Below are 22,979 nucleotides of genomic sequence, written 5' to 3'. Positions count from 1 at the left end.
CAACTAGACAGTTACCTCAGACTTGTTCTAGTCTTTTATTGGGCCCTTTGAGAGTTGGCTGGCGGATATGGCTGAAATATTTGGGGTTTAATCCAGAGGAATCAGATCAGCTGCCTATTTTGGGGAATGGGGCTTTTATGCCAGGCAGGGATAATAGGATTTTTTTCATTAGGCTGCTGAGGGTTTCGCGCTACTTAAGGATTTTCTAGATCAGGACCATGTGATGCTGCCGTTTGCTACATTTCAGCAATGTGTCACCCCAAGGCGGGGCGATGAATTTGCTTATTTGCAACTTCAACATTATATTGGTTCTTTAGACCCAATTTAACTTGAGGTCGGGACTCAGTAGGCGATTGTTGTTTTTTTTCAGGCTTTTCAGGGAGAGATTGTTACGATTTCTGCATCTTGTAGACTGTTGCACAAGTAGTTGCCTCCTAGGGATTATGGGGCCTTACAGAGTTGGTGGGAGAGGGGCCTGGGGGTGAGTCTGGCCTCTTGTGTGGTAGGGGATAGTTTAAAAGCGACATCTTCTTTGATTTCTGGGGCCCCATTACAGTAATGTCACTTTCAAGTGATACATAGGGCTTATTTTACCCAGGCCATTATTCTGGGTAGGACATATTGATACTGCAATCTGTGGGAAATGTAAGGTGGGTCACAATAATTTACTTCATGCTATATGGGGGTGTAGGTTGATTGGGAAATTTTGGGGACAGGTGGCACATTTTTTGAACCAGTTGCTTTCCCAAACAGCTTCAGTTATTTCTTTTGGATAGGGCACAATATTTGCCCCAGTTTAGTAGTGGCAAAAAGGTTTTTATTCGTAAGGCTCTCTTAGTGGGCAGGAGTTGCATAATGCAGCATTGGGTTTTCCCCATTCCCCCTTCTTATTGGGAATGGAGGAATAAATTTCATGAGTTGTTCCTTTATGAGATACGGGGAGCACATGCCACCTTTAGACGGTGAAAACATTTCAGAAGATTTGGGGAGTCTATCTGGAATGTTTGTCTCCTAAAGCTCTTAGTATAGTTTTGGCTCTTAATTAGGAGCCTGACACTGCTGCATCTCTGGGGTGGGGATGGGGGTCAACTGTTGGGGGAGGGTTGGAATATGTTGTTTAATGATGTCCAATGGAATAAGGAACCAATTCCTGGACATTGGAGAGTGGTGTTTTCAGGGGGGGGGAGGGGGTTTGGGATGCAATTCTATCGGTGCTGGGGATTTTTTTCTTCTTCTCTTGTTGGGGTTTTAGGGGGAGAGGGGTGGATTATTTTGGGGGTACTATACAATAAAAACATTGATGACTTGGCTTATATGCTCTGTAGTTAGTTGGCTTTGTGTATTTTCTGTTTGCATTGATTGTTCATTGACCAGTTGTCATCAATAAAAATTGTTTGAACTAAAAAAAGATTGTTGTGAACTGCTTTAGACAATCTATGAGGAATATAGAGTAGAGAAGCACAGGAATGGGGTTGGCAGGAATTGCACGGAGTCCGTGGAGATCCCCTCTAGGTCCTCAAGAAACTCACAGGTATGGAGGTTGTTTCTGTGGGGCTCCCTTGGGAGTGTACCTGCCTCGAAGACCCCTTATTGTCTTACTCCTGCCACTCTTTATCAATTTATGTGCTCCATTGCTGCTTAAACCCTGCGCTATTAAAATGTTTTATCATATATTGTGTTGACATTATGATGTAGCATACTATGCCATGCTTTGACTGAAATTTGAATATTTTTACTGCTGTAATTGTCTGTTGCTTATGTTTGTAACCTTATAGCCAAACAAGGGACCCGACATGGTCCGTGTTTCGGATAACATGCCTTTCTCAGGGATCCATGGTGGTTAAGGTATAAAACAAACCGCATAAAAGATATCAAACTGTGCCTCCAAGAGGTGCAAGAAGAGGTCACATGGGATGCAGAGAAGAGTCTTGAAATCCGAGGCAATTCATTGAAGCTTTCTGGGAGGGTGGGGGGCGTGAGCCACTGGTGCCCGGGACCACTGCTGCTGCGCGCGTTGCTTCTCGCGCTCCCTTTCCAAGATTGGTTCGATTTTTGCAAACATTCCCACTGTTGTGCAGAAAGAGGGAGAGTAGAGTGAGGCTCCTGCCCGCTTTCCCTCGCCCCGGGTAGCAGCAGCGGTCCCGGCACCGGCGGCTCGTGTCCCCCACCCTTCCAGAAAGCTTCAATGAATTGCTTCAGATTTCAAGACTCTTCTCTGCATCCCATGTGACCTCTTCTTGCACCTCTTGGAGGCACAGTTTGATATCTTTTATGCGGTTTGTTTTATACCTTAACCACCATGGACCCCTGAGGAAGGCTTGTTATCTGAAACATGGACCGTGTCGGGTCCCTTGGTTGGCTATAAGGTTGTATATTTTACTGCATTTTTCTACTAATAAACAACGCCTGCATCTTGTACATCATCTGCAGTTTGTTTGTTGTTTTCTGCCTGCTGCTTGTTTCACTGCAGACCACGTTGGATTTTTCTTTTTTTTGTTTTTCTGTTGCTTATGTTTGACTTATCCTTGCTTTACACCGCCTTGAGTGAATTCCTTCAAAAAGGCATTAAATAAATTCTAATATACAGTATAAATAATCAAAGAGGAACTGCTGCAACATATTATAAAAATGTTATCAAGGGTGGATAGCTAACAGTTGAGCCTTTTGATAAATTAAACTGGTGACCTTATGACTTCTGAGCAACTATTTACTGAATATGTGAAAGAGCCTCCGCTGCTCCAACATCATGTGTCTGTACCTCTTTACAGCTACTTTGTGCATCTTCTTGTCTAGGATCTGCTGAGGCTGAAGACAGGCTTGATACAGATGATCCCCTGCTGAATGTATCCATGGAAAGTTGAGGAGACCTACTTGGTGACTTTTATAACCACAATACAAGGGAAAAGAGAAACATATTACTTCAATGAAAGACTACAGATAGATGCATTGAAATCATCACACTCATTACCTCAGAAATCTTCTGCTTCCTTTCAAGGCCTACTGAATTAATTTCCAGTAGAGACAAAATCTGTAATTAAAACAGAGTAAATGACGACTTATTATTTTGTTCAAGACTACCTTCCTGATAAAAATTTCACGCCAGAGACTGCTTGCTGATAAGTTAAAAACATGCAATATATACAATAAAAAAATCATATGAGTTATCCAATCTAATATGTAATTGTAAGAACAAAAATCATAGCAAAAACTGGAAATTGTCATAAATTTGCTGCTTAACACAATCAAGCAAATCTAATTCGGCATTAGGAAATTATTATATTTTTTAAAAATTGATCAGTAAGAACAGGCAAGACACAGATCTAAGAATATCAAACTCATACAAACAAGATTCAGAAAGGAATGAAATTTAAATGCTATAATAAAAAATCAGCTAAGCATAAAATGATCAGAAAGGAAACATAACCCACCCAGTATGGTAGAATAAATAAGTAAGATCAAATAATGAAAATTAAGCCCCATAAACTGCTATTAGGTGTAGGAAAAGCCAGGTTTTTTAGATTAAATTAAAATGAAGCAGATTTGTTTACACTTAATTTCATGTTTTTCAAGTCATACTGCAGCTGATCAAGCTGACATTTCTAATGATGCCAAACTACAAATCTGGCTTAGACTGAAGGTTCATCTACCTAGTATCAGTCCTCAAAATTCCACCAGCTTAGACCAGGGCTTCTCAAATCACAATGAATATGCCCAAGATAAATGTGCACAGACTGCATTTTCAGGGCACAAAAATTTACACATTAAAAAATTCCCCGTGGATACCCTAAAACCAGACTGGACATAGAACTGGCACAAATGGAGAAATATTTCTAGAGATCTCCTGTAAAAAAAAAATTACTACAGCAGGTTTAGGGAGCTCTGGTTGAAGTGTTAGCAGTATATATTAAAGTCTATGTCCTACTGTGCAACCCAAATGTTATCCTACATGCTACCAATCTCCTTCCTTCCTTTCCTCGCAAAGCCGTCACCTCCTCCCAATCCTCCGTTTTGTTTTGGTTTTATCTATGCTTTCCTTTCTTCTTTCTCTTTTCCCTTAGCCACGTCACTCATCCTTCTAGCCTCCACCTCTCCTACCCACAACGGTAATTTCTTATACAAAGCCACGGCAGCAAGGGGCTGTTCCAGGCTACAGTAGAGGCTGCTCATTCTTGTGGACTGCTGTTACCCAAAATTACTACAGTGGCGGTTCACTCTACTATGTAGCCTGAAGGATCAGGCCACTATAAAGGCAGTTCACCCTTTTTTTATGGTCTGGTAGCAGGGAGTATGGCACAGTTAAGCTCCTTCCCCTATGCAGGTTGATGATGGCAATGAGACTGCCTTGGGCTGCTTCACGGTATGGATCTTTCCAGCAGTCAAGATCTACCCTGAACCACATACAGGGTGGAGTTAAGGAACTAGGTCATTAGCACTCAGACTTAACGAGGTGGGTCAGTAGAGTGGGCAGACTTGATGGGCTGTGGCCCTTTTCTGCCATCATCTTTCTATGTTTCTATGACATAATACATTCTCAGCAGTGGACAGACAAAGCTACCTTGGAATTTAAAGCACATTGCAATGGCGTTTCCTTCATCCTGTTCTGAATATCTGTGTTGGCACCATTCTGCAGCAGCACCTCTATGATCCCTTGATATCCCCAACGAGCTGCTATGTGGAGAGGAGTGTCGCCCTTTTCATTGCCGATATCCAGTCTGCATGACTGTATGTCATAGTAGACTAAAGCTTTCACACACTGAAAACAGAAAATTAGAATTTCCACAGTGAATAAGAAAAATACTAAATATGCTCACGATAGATTTTTTTCCTTCATTTGTCTTCCCTGCCTTCCAAACTAATTCTACATTTATTTATTACCCACATTTATGAAGGTGATGAATAAGTATAGATTGACAAAACAACTTAACATTGTATTAGCAACACAGGAATAGCAAAAATGACCAAAAGACAGAGATAAACCTAGAAATAGGCAAATTAATCCTAGTAATAGAGGAATATACATTTTTAAAAAAAATAAATAAACAAACAGGAATATGATAAATGTAAGCGGAATACAAATGATACACCAAAATAGGTAGCATGGTAAAATATTAATTTAATAGATATGCTCTTAATGTAGAACCATGCAGTGAAATTTCTTAATAGGCAGTACAGGGAACACAGACACACAAAATAGGTAAGACAAAGGTAAATGAGATAAATAAATGGGTGGTTCGATTGAGGGCAAGTGGAGGAGTGGTGAGAGCTGCTGCCTCAGCATCCTGAGGTTGCGAGTTTGATCCCAGCCTGCTCCTTGTGACTCTGGGCAAGTCACTTAACACTCCATTGCCCTAGGTAACAGTTAGATTGTGAACAAGCCAGGACAGACAGGGAAAATCCTGTACTTGTGTGTGAATCTCTCCATTAAAAAGTGATTAATAAATCCCAATAAATATATATCTGTAAATATACAATTGAATAAAGTATAAAGAGCTAGTCGTAGTTACAAGATGTGCTGCAAATTAGTCCAGTTGCAGAGCACTAAAGGCTTGAGAGAAGAGCTAGGCTTCACCTGCTTCCTGGAGTAGAGGTAGTCTTGAGTTAGGTGTAGCCACTCTGGGAGTCAAATCCAGAGTGTGTGTGTGTGTGTGTGGGGGGGGGGGGGTTACTCCTGAAGGCTTGTTGGCAGGTTTAACATTACATGATTTCTTTTGAGAATACAGGTCCCCTTTTATCATGCCACAGTGGCCGGCGATTTAAAAAAAAACCAACAAAAAACCTAAAGAGGCTCGATAAAATGGGGCCACAATTTAGGGAGGCTCCTTGAAAGGATCTTAGAAGCTTCAAATGTATATAGTGGGATAATTTATTCTTTTGATTCTCTGATACAATTAAAAAAAAAAAATTTAAAACAGCCTCTTTAAGGCTGTTTATTCCAAGCATGGCGAGATTTATATAGCAGAAGCAGGACAACAAAAAGTATATGTGCAGGAAATGCAATTTACAATAAACCCTAAAGTGGCATATTTTCTGTTTACTGAGCAGCAGACATTGAGAAAGGGGCAAAAAAAATTCAAATTATGCAATATTCTATACTGCTGTAAAGAAACTATTCTTCGTTGTATCTTAATATATTTTCTTCTAGTAAAAATAAAAAATATATTTATAAAGGATTGGTTGATTTTAGTTCAGGTTCTTCAGTTTATTTGCAATCACAGTACGTTAATCTAAAAATATCAAATGACTGCCTGAAAAAAATACATGTTCATGTGATTTTTCTTTATATGAATTTTTAAAAAATAAATTTAGATTATAGGTACAGGTTAAAATAGAGTATTCACTTATAAACAGTTACTTACATCTTCATGTCCATAAGTGCAAGCTAAGTGAAGTGGGGTGTTTCCATTATTGTCCTGAATATCTGTACTTGCATTATAATGCAACAGGAGAAGCTTTAAAGCAAAGGAATCAAACCAAATAACAGAAAAACAAAGGGAAAAAATCAGTACAAAATTTGACATGGTACAGCATTAGCACAGACTCTCTTACAACTCCATTATGAGAGCTGGCCCAATGTCTTAAAGTTAGAAACATATGATAAACATAAAAAAGAGGCAGAAGTTATAGGTTTGGGCCAGCTCAGACTAGAACATAACATAAAATTTTGTTTACCACGATACACCATGACGTTCGATGCAGTTAACAGAGATTAAGTAAGAGATCGTACATAAGGGTGAGGGTACAAGTACAAATAACTTAGGAGTATGACATGGTCAGTGTCAAATACAATCATGGTAAGTTAATACGAAATATTCAAGTGAACAGCTTTCGAATCCCAGTAAAGTTATAGATAGGGAATCCCAAATGCAGGTGGCGAAAAGGGATGGGGGTAGGTAGTAAGTACTGGATGTGGAAGCACTAGAGAGACAGCAGTGGTCATGGCCTCTAACATAGAATTCCAGGCAGCTGCATTCTGTCTCAATGAAGCCAGATGTTTCCAGAAAAATCCTTTTAGCCATGAATTTGTTTTGTTATTGTTTTTGACCTACCCCAGGACCCAAAAACAAATCATATGACACAAAATTTAAGAGTTTTCATACATGTGCAGAAAACTGGCAACACCTCTGTATGGTCTAGGGCAGGGGTAGGCATTTCCGGTCCTTGAGAGCCACAGGCAGGTCAGGTTTTCAGGATATCCACAATGAATATGTATGAGCTGGATTTGCATGCACTGCCTCCTTGAGATGCAAATCTCTCTCAGGCATATTTATTGTGGATATCCTGAAAACCTGGCCTGCCTGTGGCTCTCGAGGACTGGAATTGCCTACCCCTGGTCTAGGAATTAAGAAGGACCTACAACTGATGTGTTCGAATGCTTTATTTGAAGAGTAAACAGCAACAATGGTGGTATATATCCAATTGCTTACAGTTACATTTTGGTATCCTTTCTGGCAAGCAAGATGGAGTGGTGTTGATCCATGGTAATCTGTAGCATTTACTGCAGCACCTTTGGAGACTAATAAATCAATCAGCTGTGCCTGCCCTGTGAAAACAAATGAGCAAACAATTCTGAACATAAAATCAGTAAAATACTACCTACCACTTTGTATCACTTGAAACAGAAGAGTTTCAATGAGATGGGAGGAGATGTGTACCATGCCACAAAAGTAAAAAACAAGGAAGGCAAAAACTACAAATGTGTTAACTTAAATATCAGTGGTACTGGAAAGAATACCTTGGTACCTTAAACCTAGTGGGTAAAAGGACAAATGAGGAATACGTTTACAAGGGGAAAACATTATCAAACAAAAGATGAGGAGATTTATTAAATTTCACCTATCTGGATCTCAGTAAAGTCTCTGACTCTGTTTCTTATATCTGACTGGTGAACAAGCTAATCAGTCTAGAAGTTGGAACAAAAATGTAAACAGATTAAAAGTACATTCTGTTCTTCAATGTAGGCCAGGTTAGTTGAAATTGCACTTCAGCTTTGTAGCCTAAACATCTCTTCATGGATGCAAATGGACTAAAGAGTACATTTTACGACATAAAAAAGCCTTATTTTCTTCTCATGTGCCATGTGAATCAGAGGACAGTAAAATTGTTAGGGACATATTTAAAACATATTTGCACCACCATGGACATTTGGGTGTTATGGAAAGTCTGCTATTTCCAACCACAGTTCCAGGTATTGGGCTTCAAAAACCAGAACATTACAACAAATAGGCAAGGAATACAACTGAACAAAACTGATAACAGCAATAAAATGCTGGCAAGCAGGATTGTTAGCAGTGTGGTAAGGAGAACAAAGGTAGTAAACAATCAGTTTTTATTGCTTTAACCCTTTCAGGACCATAAGGATCGTAGGCCAATTTTTGTGGTTTTGATGACATTTTTATGGTAAAAAGGGCTTGCAGATGCCAAAAAATTGATTTTTTTTTGTGAAATATCATTATTTTTTTAAAAAAAAAATCAAACTTCTGGCTTATGGACAGTGTGGCAAGTGAATCTTCTCATCAATCTGGCAATGACGCTAATGAATGAATGTCGGAACCAGTTTGTTTACATAAAGGCAGTATCATATGGAATCCGTACATATCAAATTTAGAACTGTAGACTATCCCAATCAAAATTTATAGGATTTTAAAGTTATGGGACAAATATGTCCCTTGGTCCTGAAAGGGTTAAGCTAAAGTTCTAGTAGCCATATCTATCCTAGAAACCTAGAAGGTTACGGTGCATTTTTTTTTCACTGACAAGCAGGATGAATCATTCACTCTGACAGTGCAATTACTCGTAGCAAGTGCTCTCCAAGGATGGCAAGGTACATATTCTCACAAATGGACATCATCTGATGGAGCCTGGTGTGGAGAATCCAGCAATCTTTTTTGCAAAGCTTATGGGAAGCACACATCGTATGGCATGTAACATCAGAAGAGCGATAGAGCAAGCTTTAAACTAAACGGAAGGGGAAAGCCGACAGTCGACCTGATATCGACGTTTCGGGAGACAGTACCCAGTGAAGGTACTGAGGGGGAAAAATGCTGGGCAGACACATGTGGACAGCAACAGGTTATGGAAAAACAAGGGAAACAGAAGAAGAGAGAGGAGGACATGATAAACATACTACAAGGGGAAGTCAAAAAGGAACGGGAAGATGGGAAGGCACAGGAAGAAGAAAATACGAACATGCCACATGGGCAAGGCAATAGAAACATACCACAAAAGGACAAAGGAGATAAATTGCAGGAGTTGGCTGGACAGGAAGAGGACAGAAAGAAGACTGAAGCACATGGGAAAACAGCGGGGAAAACTAAATGCCAGGACTTGAACTGCATGTACACTAATGCAAGGAGCCTAAGGAACAAAATGGGGGAATTGGAAGTCATGGCCAAAAATGAGAACCTAGACATCATAGGGATCACGGAAACATGGTGGAACGAGGAAAACAAATGGGACATAGTACTGCCAGGATATAAACTCTACCGAAAAGATAGGACTTATCAGAAAGGAGGAGGAATAGCACTGTACATAAGGGAAACCATCCACTCAACCAGTGTGGATACAGCAGCGGCAAATGGACAACTAGAGTCATTGTGGGTTAAAATACCAGGAAAAAACGGATCCGAGATAAAGATGGGACTGATCTACCGTCCACCTGGGCAATCTGAAGCAGAGGATACAGAAATGGTAGCCGAGCTGAGGAGGGAATGCAAGAACGCTAACACTATAGTTATGGGAGATTTCAACTATCCCGGGATAGACTGGCGTCTTGGAAATTCAAAATGTACGAAGGAAACGGAGTTCCTGGAAGCCGTACAAGACTGCTTCATGGAACAACTGGTCCAGACTCCAACGAGAGGGGCAGCGATCCTGGATCTGATCCTCAACGGGCTTAAAGGACCTGCAAAGGGAGTGGAAGTAATGGGACCGCTAGGAAACAGTGACCACAGCATGATTCTGTTCCAAGTGGAAGTAGGATTACCAAAGGGGAAGAGATCAAAGGGAACAGCGTTTAACTTCAGGAAAGGGAACTATGATGCCATGAGACAAATGGTGAGGAAGAAGCTCAGAAACAGCTCCAAGATAGCTCTGTCTGTGGAGCAAGCTTGGTCCCTACTCAAGGACACAGTAAACGAGGCGCAAAACCCATATGTACCCAGATTTAGGAAAGGATGCAAAAAGAATCAGACTAAAGACCCAGCATGGATAAACAATGAAGTAAAGACAGTGATAGGAGACAAGAAAACATCATTTCGGAAGTGGAAGAAGGACAAAACTGAAGGAAATTGGAAAGAGCACAGGAAGCATCAGAAAGAATGTCACCGAGTGGTCAGAAAAGCCAAGAAAGAATACGAGGAGAGACTAGCCAAGGAAGCAAGAAATTTTAAACCATTTTTCAGATATGTAAAAGGGAAACAGCCAGCGAGGGAGGAGGTGGGACCCCTGGATGAGGGAGACAAGAAAGGAGTGGTGAAGGAGGAAAAAGAGGTGGCTGACAGACTAAACAAGTTCTTCGCGTCGGTCTTTACAAAAGAAGACACATCCAGCGTGCCGGAACCAGAAAAAATCTTCAAGGGGGATCAGGAGGGTATATTATCATGCATGGAGGTAAGCCTCGAAGACGTTCTAAATCAGATAGATAGATTAAAAACTGACAAATCTCCTGGCCCAGATGGGATCCACCCAAGAATATTGAAAGAGCTCAGAGACGAAATAGCGGAGTTACTCAGGCATATTTGCAACCTATCCTTAAGAACAGGGATAATCCCGGAAGATTGGAGGATAGCAAATGTTACACCAATCTTCAAAAAAGGATTGAGAGGCGACCCGGGAACTATAGACCGGTGAGCTTGACCTCAGTTCCGGGGAAGATGGTCGAATCACTGATCAGGGAAGGTATCAATGAGAATATAGAAAAAAATAAACTGATGAGAACAAGACAGCACGGTTTCTATAAAGGACGATCGTGCCAAACGAATCTACTACATTTCTTTGAGGGGCTAAGCAAACATTTGGACCAAGGTAACCCCATTGACATAGTTTATCTGGATTTCCAAAAAGCCTTTGAAAAGGTACCCCACGAGCGCCTGTTGAAGAAACTGTGGAACCACGGGGTGGAAGGGGAAGTCCACAGATGGATCCAAAATTGGCTGGCGGATAGGAAGCAGAGGGTAGTAGTAAAAGGACACTACTCTGACTGGAAAGAGGTCACGAGTGGTGTCCCGCAGGGGTCAGTGCTGGGACCGCTGCTGTTCAATATACAGTGGTGCCTCGCATAACGGACGCCTCGCACAGCGAACGCTGCGCATAACGAACTTTTTGTCTTGCTCCCTATAACGAACTTCGTTTCACACAACGAAGTCGCCCGAGGGGCCCGGGGAGGGGGGCGGAACTACTCTCGCCGCTTCCTAATGTGAGCCGGGAACAGCAGCACCCTCCTGTCTGAATGCAGTGTTCCATCATCTCCCTCCACCTTACCTTAGATACCGAGTTTTCCGGCTTTCTTTTTCGGCCAGCCACACACTTTCAAAGAGCAGCACATGCGCGCATGCTCTGTTGTTCAATCTTCTCCTCTGACGCAACCGGAAACCGGAAGTTGCAGGAGAGGAGAACATTGATCAACTCCAGCAGCTGCGCGTGCACAGCTTTTTGAAATCGTGCGGCTGGGTGAAAAAGAAAGCTGGCAAACTCTGCATATAAGGTGAGGTGGAGGGAGGGAAATGTAGGGCTGCAGAACGAATTATTTTGTTTTACATGTATTCTTATGGGACAACAGGGCTGCAGAACGAATTATTTTGTTTTACATGTATTCTTATGGGAAAACGCGTTTCACACAACGAACTTTTCGCATAACAAACTTGCTCCTGGAACGAATTAAGTTCGTTGTGTGAGGCACCACTGTATTCATTAACGATCTGGAAACGGGCACGAAGTGCGAAGTTACCAAGTTCGCGGACGATACAAAACTCTCCAACAGGGTCAAAACTGTTGAGGAATGCAAAGAACTGCAGAGTGACCTGAACAAACTGTGCGAGTGGGCAAAAAGATGGCAGATGAGCTTCAATGTGGAGAAATGTAAGGTCTTGCACATCGGGAAAGGGAACCCCATGTACAGCTATACGATGGGAGGAAGGGAGATGGGGTAAGGCACCCTAGAAAAAGACCTGGGGATATTGGTGGATACAACAATGAAGCCAGCGGCGCAATGTGCAGCGGCCTCAAAGAAAGCAAACAGAATGCTGGGCATTATCAAAAAAGGTATCACTACCAGAACGAAGGAGGTCATCCTGCCATTGTATCGAGCAATGGTGCAACCACATCTGGAATACTGTGTCCAATACTGGTCACCGTACCTTAGGAAAGACATGGCGATACTTGAGAGGGTCCAGAGGAGAGCAACTAGGATGATAAAGGGAATGGAGAACCTTTCATATGCCGAAAGGTTGGACAAACTGGGGCTCTTTACTCTGGAAAAGCGGAGACTGAGAGGAGACATGATACAGACATATAAAATCATGAAAGGCATAGAGAGGGTGGAGAGGGACAGATTCTTCAGACTAGCGGGGACAACAAAAACAAGAGGTCACTCAGAAAAACTGAGAGGGGACAGATTCAAAACGAATGCAAGGAAGTTTTTCTTCACTCAGAGGGTGGTGGACACCTGGAACACGCTTCCAAAGGAGGTAATAGGACAGAGTACAATACTGGGTTTCAAAAAGGGACTGGATGACTTCCTGAAAGCGAAGGGGATTGCAGGGTATAGATAGAAGGTTACTCTACAGGACCAAAGCGAAAAGCATATGTGAGTTTTAGGGTAGGAGCACTATCAGGTGCTGGACCTGAGGGGCCGCCGCGTGAGCGGACTGCCGGGCACGATGGACCTCCGGTCTGACCCGACAGAGGCAAGTCTTATGTTCTTATATGGCATGCCTTCTTGCCCACTATTATCATGATGGACCAGGACAGTCTAATAACACTGCTGTTAGAATTCAATTCCTAGGGGAGGATGGTAGGTATATGAGAATGTGTGTCCTGCTGTCCTTGGAGAACATCAGTTGACTAATTTTGTTTTCTTCAAGAACAAACAAAACATATTTTCACATACAGGAATCCCTAGCTACCAAATTGGCCAAAATTAAATAACAAAAAAAGCCTGCAACAGACTAAGCACCAACATGTGAGGTGTTTTTGCTCCTTTTGGTTTTGTTTTTATTTTTTTTTTTCACATTTTAAGATGGTTTTGGAGTTAAGCCAATCAATTGTACTGCCAACATTTTTCTCAAAACTTTATGTCCATTCTGGTGAAAGCAAACTTCAAGAGAGTCTGAACATTTTACCTATATATATTTACCTATATATATTTTATATATATATACACACCAAGTGTACTTTGTATTTATGTTCAAATATTTTTTTATTATACAGCCCCCCTCCCCCGAAGGCCTGACCCCCCCTGAAGGTCTGTACATTCCCCCTCAAAGGTTGACTCCCCCCCTGAAGGCCTGCACTACCCCTTGAAGGACTGCAATCCCCCCCCCCAAGGCCTACCCTCCCCACATCCATTTACCTAATTCCAGCAGGGAGCAGTCTGCAGAGAGGATCGCTGGTACTTTAGCGATCCTTGCAGGTTGCCATAGGCCTCAGGAGCTGTCTTCCCTCTGCCCCAAGCCTGTCTCTGACTTAGAGGAGGGGCAGGACCACGGCAGAGGGAAGACAGCTCCTGAGGCCTATGGCAACCTGTAAGAATTGCTAAAGTACCACCTGCCACCGGCCGTCTCCCATTCATCCCCTTTGGAGATCCCCACAGGAATAAGGAAGTTAAATTAATAGAATACTTAGGCACAGAAAAACAAAGAAATACTTCCAAGAACTGCCCCATAAGAACTGCCTGTCACAATGCTCATTAGTGGAACTGAATAAAAGACAAGTACAATGGATTTAGAAGGGGTCCGATCTGCCCGGGTGCACGGCTTGGAGGGGTGCACAGCCGGCCAGGTCCGGGTCATCCTGCCTTTCTTTTCCCCCGGTCCGCGCTCGGGGCTTGCGCCTGACTGGTCCCGCGCCGACGCTCGAATGGTGCCGTCAACTCCCGCGAGTCTCGCGATAACCAACAGCACCATTTGGGCGGCGGGTGCGAGCCCCGTGCGCAGACCAGTGGAAAGGAAGGGCAGGAGGACCCGGACGGCTGTGCATCCCTCCAAGCCGTGCACCCGGGGCGGGGGCCCCACCTCGGTACGCCACTGATTGGGAGGCCGATTTTGGGGTTTTTAAAATTGTATATCGGGCAGCATTAGGCCTCGCTCTTACCTCAATCATTACAGGCGCTTCTATTTCTTGTGATGCACTGAGCTCCGTCCCCCACCGACCTTCACCCCGCCCTTCCAGCAATCTGATTGGCCAGCGTTCTTTAAGAGGCGGGCCAGTCAGGAGGGGAAAAAAAGAGAAGGGAAGAAGGGAACCTGCTGTGCGATCGACTGGGGTCGCCTGAGCGAACGACCTGTCGATCGCGATCGACGCGTTGGGCACCCCTGGCCTATATCATTAAAAGAATTAGAAATAGCGTTGAAGTCTCTTAGAGCTGGATCCGCTTCAGGTGGTGATGGTTTCACAGTAGAATTTTATAAATCATTTCAAATTACCCTATTACCTCATTTATTGAAATTATATCAGTCTCAACTAAATAAGGGTTGCATTACAGGTACTATGGCGGAATCATTGACTATAGTTTTGCCAAAGCCAAACAAAGATCCCACTTGGTTTCAAATTATAGGCCTATATCATTAATTAATGTAGATGGAAAACTTTTGGCTAAGACATTGGCTTTACGCTTAACTAAGGCTCTCCCTTTTATTACTGATATGCACCAAACTGGATTCGTTGCTAGGAGACATTCATCTAATAACACAAGATTGGCTTTTCATATGTTAAATTTAACAAAAACCATGAAAGATCTGGCTTTTTCTGTGTCCTTGGACGCAGAGAAAGCCTTTGATCGGATGGAATGGACCTTCATGTATCAAGCTATGGAATGGTTTGGAATAGGTTCAAGATTTATACAAATGATTCAAACATTGTATAGCTCCCCTGTTGCAAAATTGTATATTAATAATAATTTTTCAGAACGCTTTAATTTGCGGAGGGGGGTTTGCTTTTTGATATTGTTTTGGAACCCTTGTTATTAGCAATTCAGCAAGTAAAGGAGATACAGGGTATTCCTCTGCATATGAAGATGATATTTTGCTTCATTTGAGAAATCCAGAAACAACCATTCCATGCTTACTCGAATTGATTGAGAAATTTGGAAAATTTTCAGGGTATAAGATAAATTGGAGTAAATCTGAAATCCTTCCACTAAACGTATATTATAGAAAAGGATTGTTTGATTCATTTTCTTTTGTATGGAAGGAAGGTGGATTAAAATATTTGGGAATTTGAATAAAAAACACGCTGGAAGACACAATGAAAGAGAATGAAAAATCTATATTGCATAAGATAACAGAAATGTGCGAGCGATGGAATCCACTAAATCTGTCTTGGTGGGGGAGAGTTCAAACTATTAAAATGATGATATTGCCTGTGGTTTGTTATCAAATGGGAATGTTACCAGTTTTTTTTAAGGGGTCCTTTTATAAAAAGTTCTTTTATAAAAAGTTAAACAGTATTTTTACAAAATTTGTTTGGCTGGGCAAAACTCCTAGAATTGCTTTAATATCTTTACAAAAAACAATTGGAGGGGTAAATTTTCCCAATTTTTATAGGTATCATCAAGCCTATATTCTGCGCCAGGGTATGTATTGGGTCCTCCCAGAGCTCATTGATAATACCCCAGACTGGTTGTGGTTGGAGTGGCGACTCATGTTCCCTCTATGTTTATCACAAAAAATTGCACCCTCCAAAATACAGGACAAAAAAGTCACCTTTCTTTACAAAAAGGGAGAAAAGACCTCAGTGTCTAATAGGGGCTCTTTAAGCTTCCCATATAGACAGGCTAGTTTTAAACAGAATTTAATCCTAGCAGACACATCCTTGGTCAGAAAAACTCCCAATTAGTATGTGAACCTCTATTCTAATTTTCTAATAGTTTTATATATTTTCTTATAGTTTTATATATTTCTTTAAACGTTTGGATATTTTGGAAGAATGTTTTGACTGATAGCTTTTTTCCATAGAGCAGTTTTTCCTGCTTGCTTTACTCCAGGACTACACCTGAATATCGAAGTGCTCAGATAAGTGACTTCTATTTTTGACAATTGTTGTTTGAAGAAAAGTTTAAAAAAATATATAAAACTATAAGAAAATATATAAAACTATTAGAAAATTAGAATAGAGGTTCACATACTAATTGGGAGTTTTTCTGACCAAGGATGTGTCTGCTAGGATTAAATTCTGTTTAAAACTAGCCTGTCTATATGGGAAGCTTATAAGAGCCCCTATTAGACACTGAGGTCTTTTCTCCCTTTTTGTAAAGAAAGGTGACTTTTTTGTCCTGTATTTTGGAGGGTGCAATTTTTTGTGATTTATTTTGGGCATCCTTTTCTTGATTTTTTGGATATCCCTCTATGTTTATGTCATGTTCTTAGCATAAAAATGCCTAGATTGTATAAAGAAAACAGAATATTTATGGATATGGATTATGCGATATGTTAGTAATTTAACATCTATTCCAATCTATAAATCAACAAATCAAACTATATGGTTAAACTCCAAGATTCAAATTGGCGGATTGAAGGTCATTTAGAAGCATTGGATGATAGCAGGTATACAGATTGTGGGCGATGTTATTTCAAATGGTAAACTGCTTGACTTTTCACAGTTGCAACAGTTGCACAGTTTTAGATGGTTGCAACTGAAGCAGGCTAATCAGGAGGGGTTCCATGAATGGAAAAATCTCAATAATCAGTATAGTCTGGCGTTCTTATGCTTTCAGGTGGACTTCTTGGGACACCAGGTCGCACAGTGGTATAAATTGATAAATAGATTTGTAAATAAAAAACCTAAATATGGTCTTAGGGACATTTGGAGCATTGAGATAAAGCATCAAATTAATGCGTCTCAATGGCCACGAATTTGGTCTTGGAGAATGAGATGTACGGTGTCTGCATCTATGAGACAAACTTGGTTTTTCCTTTTTACATAGAGCATTTTGGACCCCAGTTAGATTACAAAAGTTAGATAGCTCTAAGTCTAATAGATGCTGGCATTGTAATACGGAAGCAGGGACTTTAGATCATTTATTATTCTATTGTCCCTGTATTATGGCCTTTTGGAAATCAATTTGGTCTCAAATTAATTGTTTACTAGAAAACCATGTAGCATTATCATATGATACAATTATGTTCAGTATGTCAATGAGAACAAAAAGTCAAATTTCATCAAGCAATAATAAACTTTTATTGATTATGACAGGAGTCGCCATACAACATATCACCAGTAATTGGAAAAATTACAGTAGACTTAACTATACCTTCTGGTGGAATTTGTTATGCCACATTTACAAAATGGAAAGAACAATTGCCATACAAAAAGGGAATTATAACAATTTTAAAAAGGTTTGGGAGCCATTGACAAATTATTGCAATGATTAGACACCATTTTCCACTGAAAGTACATTTATGCATAGGGGGGAGGGGGATGGTATAAAGTTCTATTAAAGGTTTAATAAAAAGATAAGAATATAAATTGATATGATATTTTTTATTAAAATATTTATGGGAAGGGTTGGTGGGGAGGGTATAAATTTATATATTTAAGATGATATTAGAATGAAATTCAAGTGTTCTATGCAAGTTTTAACTGATGTAACATTGTGTACTTGATGTAAGATGGAAAAATGAATAAAGAATTTGGAAAAAAAACACCCCACCAATGTATATTTGTTTCACTTTGTAAACCATTCAGTTACAGGTTGAGATGGTATATAAAACCTTATGTTATGTTGTTATACCCAAAATGACAGCTAGCTCCAGTTTCCTGATACATCAGAGGCCTTTCCATTGAACAGATACGATTGAAGGTTGGCAAGAAGAACGTTAGTACCCGAGTACCACTGTCTTCTACCAAATTTCAGCTCAATCCATCCATTAAGACGGACCCTGATAAATACACAAGGGCAGACTGACAGTGAGACAGACTAATCATTAATAGGCATGCCCATTTACTGTTTAACATGCCCAACAAATGCATTTTCTATTACCTAGTTCAGCTACTATATAAATTGTGATATAAATAGCTAGATTACAGTCTTACCACAAATAGCAGCAATGTGAAGTGGTGTATAACCCCTGTCATCTCTGGAAAATGGAGTGACAATGGAAGGATCATTCAACCTCCTACAATCCACAGAAGTAAAACATATATAAAGATGAATTCATGACTCCAATCCATTTTCCTTTGTTATTTTCCAGTAAAGTACATTGCCAGGTATGACATACGGTTCCACAGTGAAGTCTAAACATGTTTCAGGAGCCTTTCATTGACTTATTCAACCAGTGCCTCACTATACATAGGAAATGGCCTGTGGGCTGATAGCTCTATGGAGCAAGTTTGACATATGATACAGATGTCATTATTGTGATTGAAGACAGACCTCTCTCCCATCATCTTTTTGAGGCTCTTCCTAGGAATAGGTGCTGCTCTTTAGAGACAGTTTTAGAAAATGTACTTCAACATTAAGTACCTTAGTAAAAAATCCATTACATTATTTCTCTCATTTTGACCAATGGTTGTGGTAGGAGGGGGTGGCTCCCTTAAAAAAATGTTTTTTAAAATTAGCAAATCCAACTGTATAGAGAACAGTTAACTAGAACAGCATTTTTACTCTGATAAGGCATATATGTATTTAATAAAACAAAATTTTGTCTTACCTAAATTTTTCATTTTATCAATCAAGAAAAATTACCCATCTAGTCACTATACTTGTGATCCACTCCTTTAGGCTCAGCAAATCCCTTTTCATTATGCTTCTTCACAACTGACCACCATTTCTATTCCCTTCATAGAACTTTCCTAATAAGTATTTTGGTTGTCTCTCACAAAACAACAATAACAAAAAATTATCCTGTGGGATCTCAACTTAACAAGCTTTTGCAATCTATATTTCCAAATCATTATCTGGCCGTGTTCTACAGAACTATGCATAAAAGAATCTGGCTGATTTGCATAATTTAAGCATCATATAGCTTTTGAAGCCATGCCATTTTGAAAACATCTTACTTGACAATTACTGCACTAGTTAGGGGGGAGAGAGTTACTAACCTACGTTAAGGAAATAATATGTAACATTTACCTCTTAATGTGTGTTAAACAGCAAATCACGCATTATTTTACAAAATACATGTTAGATTAAGTTACTGCAGGTTATATAATGAGATGCAAAGCATGCATAAAACAGCTTGCGAGGTTGGTCATCTGTTAGATTATTCATATACCACAAAAGTCACTAACCTGCCGTACTGAGGTGAAACTAAGTTTTACCACAGTTTAGTACTAAGTCCCCTTAATATTTAAAGCCCATTATCATCAGTGTGATTGTTTCAATAATTCTTCTGTCCATTAGCATCAACTCAGTATTAAAGTTTTATATTCCAATAGTCTTGTATTATTTCAAAGTAGATGGACAAATATATGAAGCATCTGCTAAACTGTAGTAATAATTACAGAAACAATGTTTCCTAATACAGCTAAAGTGAAATGATGCCCTCTCTGTCTCTTCAATCCAGCATCTGCCCCTTCCATCCACTGTCTGTCCTCTCCCCCTTCCAGCAGTTGATGGACATTTGCCTTTAGTTCACTGTTAAAGGAATCTAGAGTGACTTCTTTATATTTTTTGTCATATCTACTTTGAATCACTCAACATATGCACTTTGGTTGAGTTTTTTCAGCCTCCTTTTTTTGTGTTTTTGATGACATTTTAAATACTGGCAGGCTGAGGGCGTGGCTTGGTAGCACACAAGATGGCAGTGTAATCGTGGAGCTCCTTAAACCCAGGTGACTCGCTGTGAATATAAATAGTACGTTGCAGTTTTTTTCAAAGCTAAAATATTGTTAAAGTATTGGGGAGTATGGCGGCTACGAGGCACGTGAAAATAGATACTGCCTTCGTGGCGGGGAGATCCACTAAAAGGATGAAACAAGCCTCGTGCACGCCTTCGAAGGTGCCTCTCCCTGCTGAAACCGTTGATGTGCTAGACAGGAGTGAAATGATGGCTGAATTTCAGAGCCTGAGACAAATGCTTCTGGATAATGCAGGCGGGATCGCTGAAGTGAAAGAGGAGGTAGTAAATATTAACAGGCAGATGGAGATTGCCAGTCAGAGAACGTTGACACTGGAAAACAAAGTGGAGCAGCTGGAAATCACTGCGGTGCAATGTAAAGCTGACAGTAAGGATATTAAAGACTTAAAGAAGCAACTTGAAGATTATGAGAATCGTGGAAGAAGGAAGAAATGTGAAAATTATTGGTCTGGCTGAGAATTTGGAAGGGGAAAATGCTGTGCAGTTCCTGGAAAACCTTTTACCAAAGTTACTGCAGTTAAATTCAAAACATCCCCTGGAGATAGAACGTGCACACAGAATTCCATACAAACGGTCAGCTAGCCAAGTAAAGCCAAGGCCTTTAATATTCAAGGTCTTAAGATTCCAGCAGGCTTTAGAGATTTTGAATTTGGCTAAAGCTGACAGAAATTTAAACTATAAAGGTTCAAAGTTGCTATTCTTGTCAGATTTTGCAAAGCATACTGCGGACATAAGAAAACAGTTTCTTCAGCTAAGGCCACATTTGAAAGAAAAGGGTCTCAAATATGGACTGTATTTTCCTGCAAGAATGAGGGTATCAAATGGAAATAAGTCCCTGTACTTTGATGAACCGGAAAAGTTAAAAGATTTCTTGACAAGCACTGAGCCAATGTCTTTTTAAATGCAATCACTTCCTATGAAGATAAGAAATGAAGATTGTGAGAGAAGAACAGAAGAATGAAAAGGAAAAGGGGATGAAAGTGAAAGATTGGGATGCACTTAATATGATTTTTAGTTTGGTTCAAAATGTAATGATATTTCTGTTCTGATTTATTAATTTTCAACAAGTACAGTTTATGTTACTTGCATCAGTTATGTTTTATTGCTAAATATAAATTGCTGATGATATTTTGATGAAATTGAATATAATAATTTATCACAGTAGTGGTGGTCTATGGATATCTTAATTAAATGAGAAGATAGTTTACTATGTCTGATTAAATTGATATAATTCGAGTATAGAATCTCTCTTCATTCAAATTTAAGCATCAATATAAACATCAATGTAGTGGGTAACTAAGAAAGTGTTCATACCAATACACCAAGAGAATTAAAGCATCGGGAGTTCAGATTTTGACCTCAGAGTTTAAAGTACTGAGTGAGTCCTATCGTTCAAAAACTAAAACTAACTGCAATTCTGACCATGTCATCTATCTTATCCAATGTCCCTGTCCTAAACTGTATGTAGGTAGAACATTGAGATCTATAAAAACACGTTTGACAGAGCACAAATCGCGTGTCCATACTAAAAATGAAACGTCCCCTCTGGTCCGACACTGGCAATTATGTGGCCATACTCTGGATGACCTGAGGTGGAGGGTATTGGACTCTGTCTATGTAGGGTGGGAGGGTGGAAACATAGAGAGGAATCTCAATTTAAAAGAATTGCGCTGGATGTTCATGCTAGGTTCTATGGCTCCGGAGGGGCTGAATGAAGCCTCTGATTGGCTAGCTCAGGCTGACGTCTAACTAGCCTGTTAGTATTCTGACAGTTTTGTACTTCTCAGCTGTTTGCTCCCTATTGGAGGTGACGTCAGGGGATGAGTGTATTTATACTGTGGGGTGCACGCCGCGGCCATCTTTTGGTTATTACCGGCGTGTTAGTATGAAAGTTAAAACTATGGTAAGCTGTGCTAATTGATTTCTTAATATTTTACACTAAGCAATTACTACTGTATATTAATGGGTTTTCTTTGTGCTTTATGTTCCCGCAGACTCCCCAGCCTTGATAAAGTTAAGCGAAACGCGTTGGCATGGGGGAATATTTACTCTAATGCTGGGACAGCACTGGTGAACCAGTAGATCACAGAATGCATACTCGCAAAAGAAGCTAAGTGATCTAAACATTATACTATTGAAAATCTATTCTATTGACAACATAAGTGATAAAATATAAAACAAAAAGATTACAAAAAGTATATAAAATGTTGAAAAAATGAGAATATCAGCAGGGATTAATGACAAATGACTACAGATTTGGAAAAAATAAATACTGGCTGGCTACATTGCTGCACATCACAACCACAACTCACTAGCTTATCTGTCAGCACCTGCTGGTAGGATGGCACAGACCCAACCATCTATACTGGTCTGGTGAGGAAATAAAGAATCTGATTCTCTGACTGCAAAGAACAATCTTACAATGGAAATGAGCATTCTCCTTACCCAGAAACAAACTTTTCACAGTTATCACAGGAACAGAGAGGATGACACATCTGCGCTGTGTCCTCATCGTTTTCTCCTTGGCTTAGCAATCTCTCCACTTCCTCTTTCTCACCTGATGCAATGTGCTGAAAAGCAAATCTTACACTAGAACAAAATTTAATGACGAAGGGAAAGAACTGTATGTTAAATGAAGCACTCACTGGACAATATTGTCTTTCTTTCAGAAAATGAAGCATGCAGAAGTGAATGAAGGCATTAGAAGCAAGGCAAAAAGATATAATTCTTCGCCCTCCCCTCTTTACTTCTCAGCTAAACAACCCTCAGATCTGCTGCCCGTTTTGGTTTTCTTTGGCTGCTTTGGCCCCAACAACAGCCATAACAGTTACAGTATTTTGCACCGTTTGTTTTCAATAACAATAATTCAATTCCCTGGCTAAGGCCCAAGTCTGGAAGATTTCACAGACTGAATCCTTCAGAAGTAGTGCTCCGCCAGGAGAAATCAGCATAATAATGGTGATATGC

At 40.3% G+C, this 22,979-nt stretch overlaps 1 protein-coding gene across 6 annotated transcripts in view; it reads right to left on the bottom strand.

Moving 5' to 3' along the window:
* ANKRD27 (ankyrin repeat domain 27) overlaps nucleotides 1–22,979 on the bottom strand; it is a 141,304-nt gene that overhangs the window by 56,332 nt on the left and 61,993 nt on the right. For all 6 annotated transcript variants that reach the window (XM_033940966.1, XM_033940967.1, XM_033940972.1 and 3 more), the window contains 7 exons: nucleotides 22,458–22,582; nucleotides 18,247–18,329; nucleotides 7,425–7,540; nucleotides 6,357–6,449; nucleotides 4,556–4,753; nucleotides 2,969–3,028; nucleotides 2,759–2,878 (listed from right to left, as the gene is read on the bottom strand). In XM_033940966.1, coding sequence (XP_033796857.1) covers nucleotides 2,759–2,878; nucleotides 2,969–3,028; nucleotides 4,556–4,753; nucleotides 6,357–6,449; nucleotides 7,425–7,540; nucleotides 18,247–18,329; nucleotides 22,458–22,582 — 795 coding nt within the window. The remainder of the gene's footprint in view (nucleotides 1–2,758; nucleotides 2,879–2,968; nucleotides 3,029–4,555; nucleotides 4,754–6,356; nucleotides 6,450–7,424; nucleotides 7,541–18,246; nucleotides 18,330–22,457; nucleotides 22,583–22,979) is intronic.

The sequence above is a fragment of the Geotrypetes seraphini genome, chromosome 4, assembly GCF_902459505.1.
Source record: "Geotrypetes seraphini chromosome 4, aGeoSer1.1, whole genome shotgun sequence".
Lineage (NCBI taxonomy): Eukaryota > Metazoa > Chordata > Amphibia > Gymnophiona > Dermophiidae > Geotrypetes > Geotrypetes seraphini.
The sequence above is the reverse complement of the archived record's forward strand: the minus strand, read 5'-3'. Positions and strand labels throughout refer to the sequence as shown.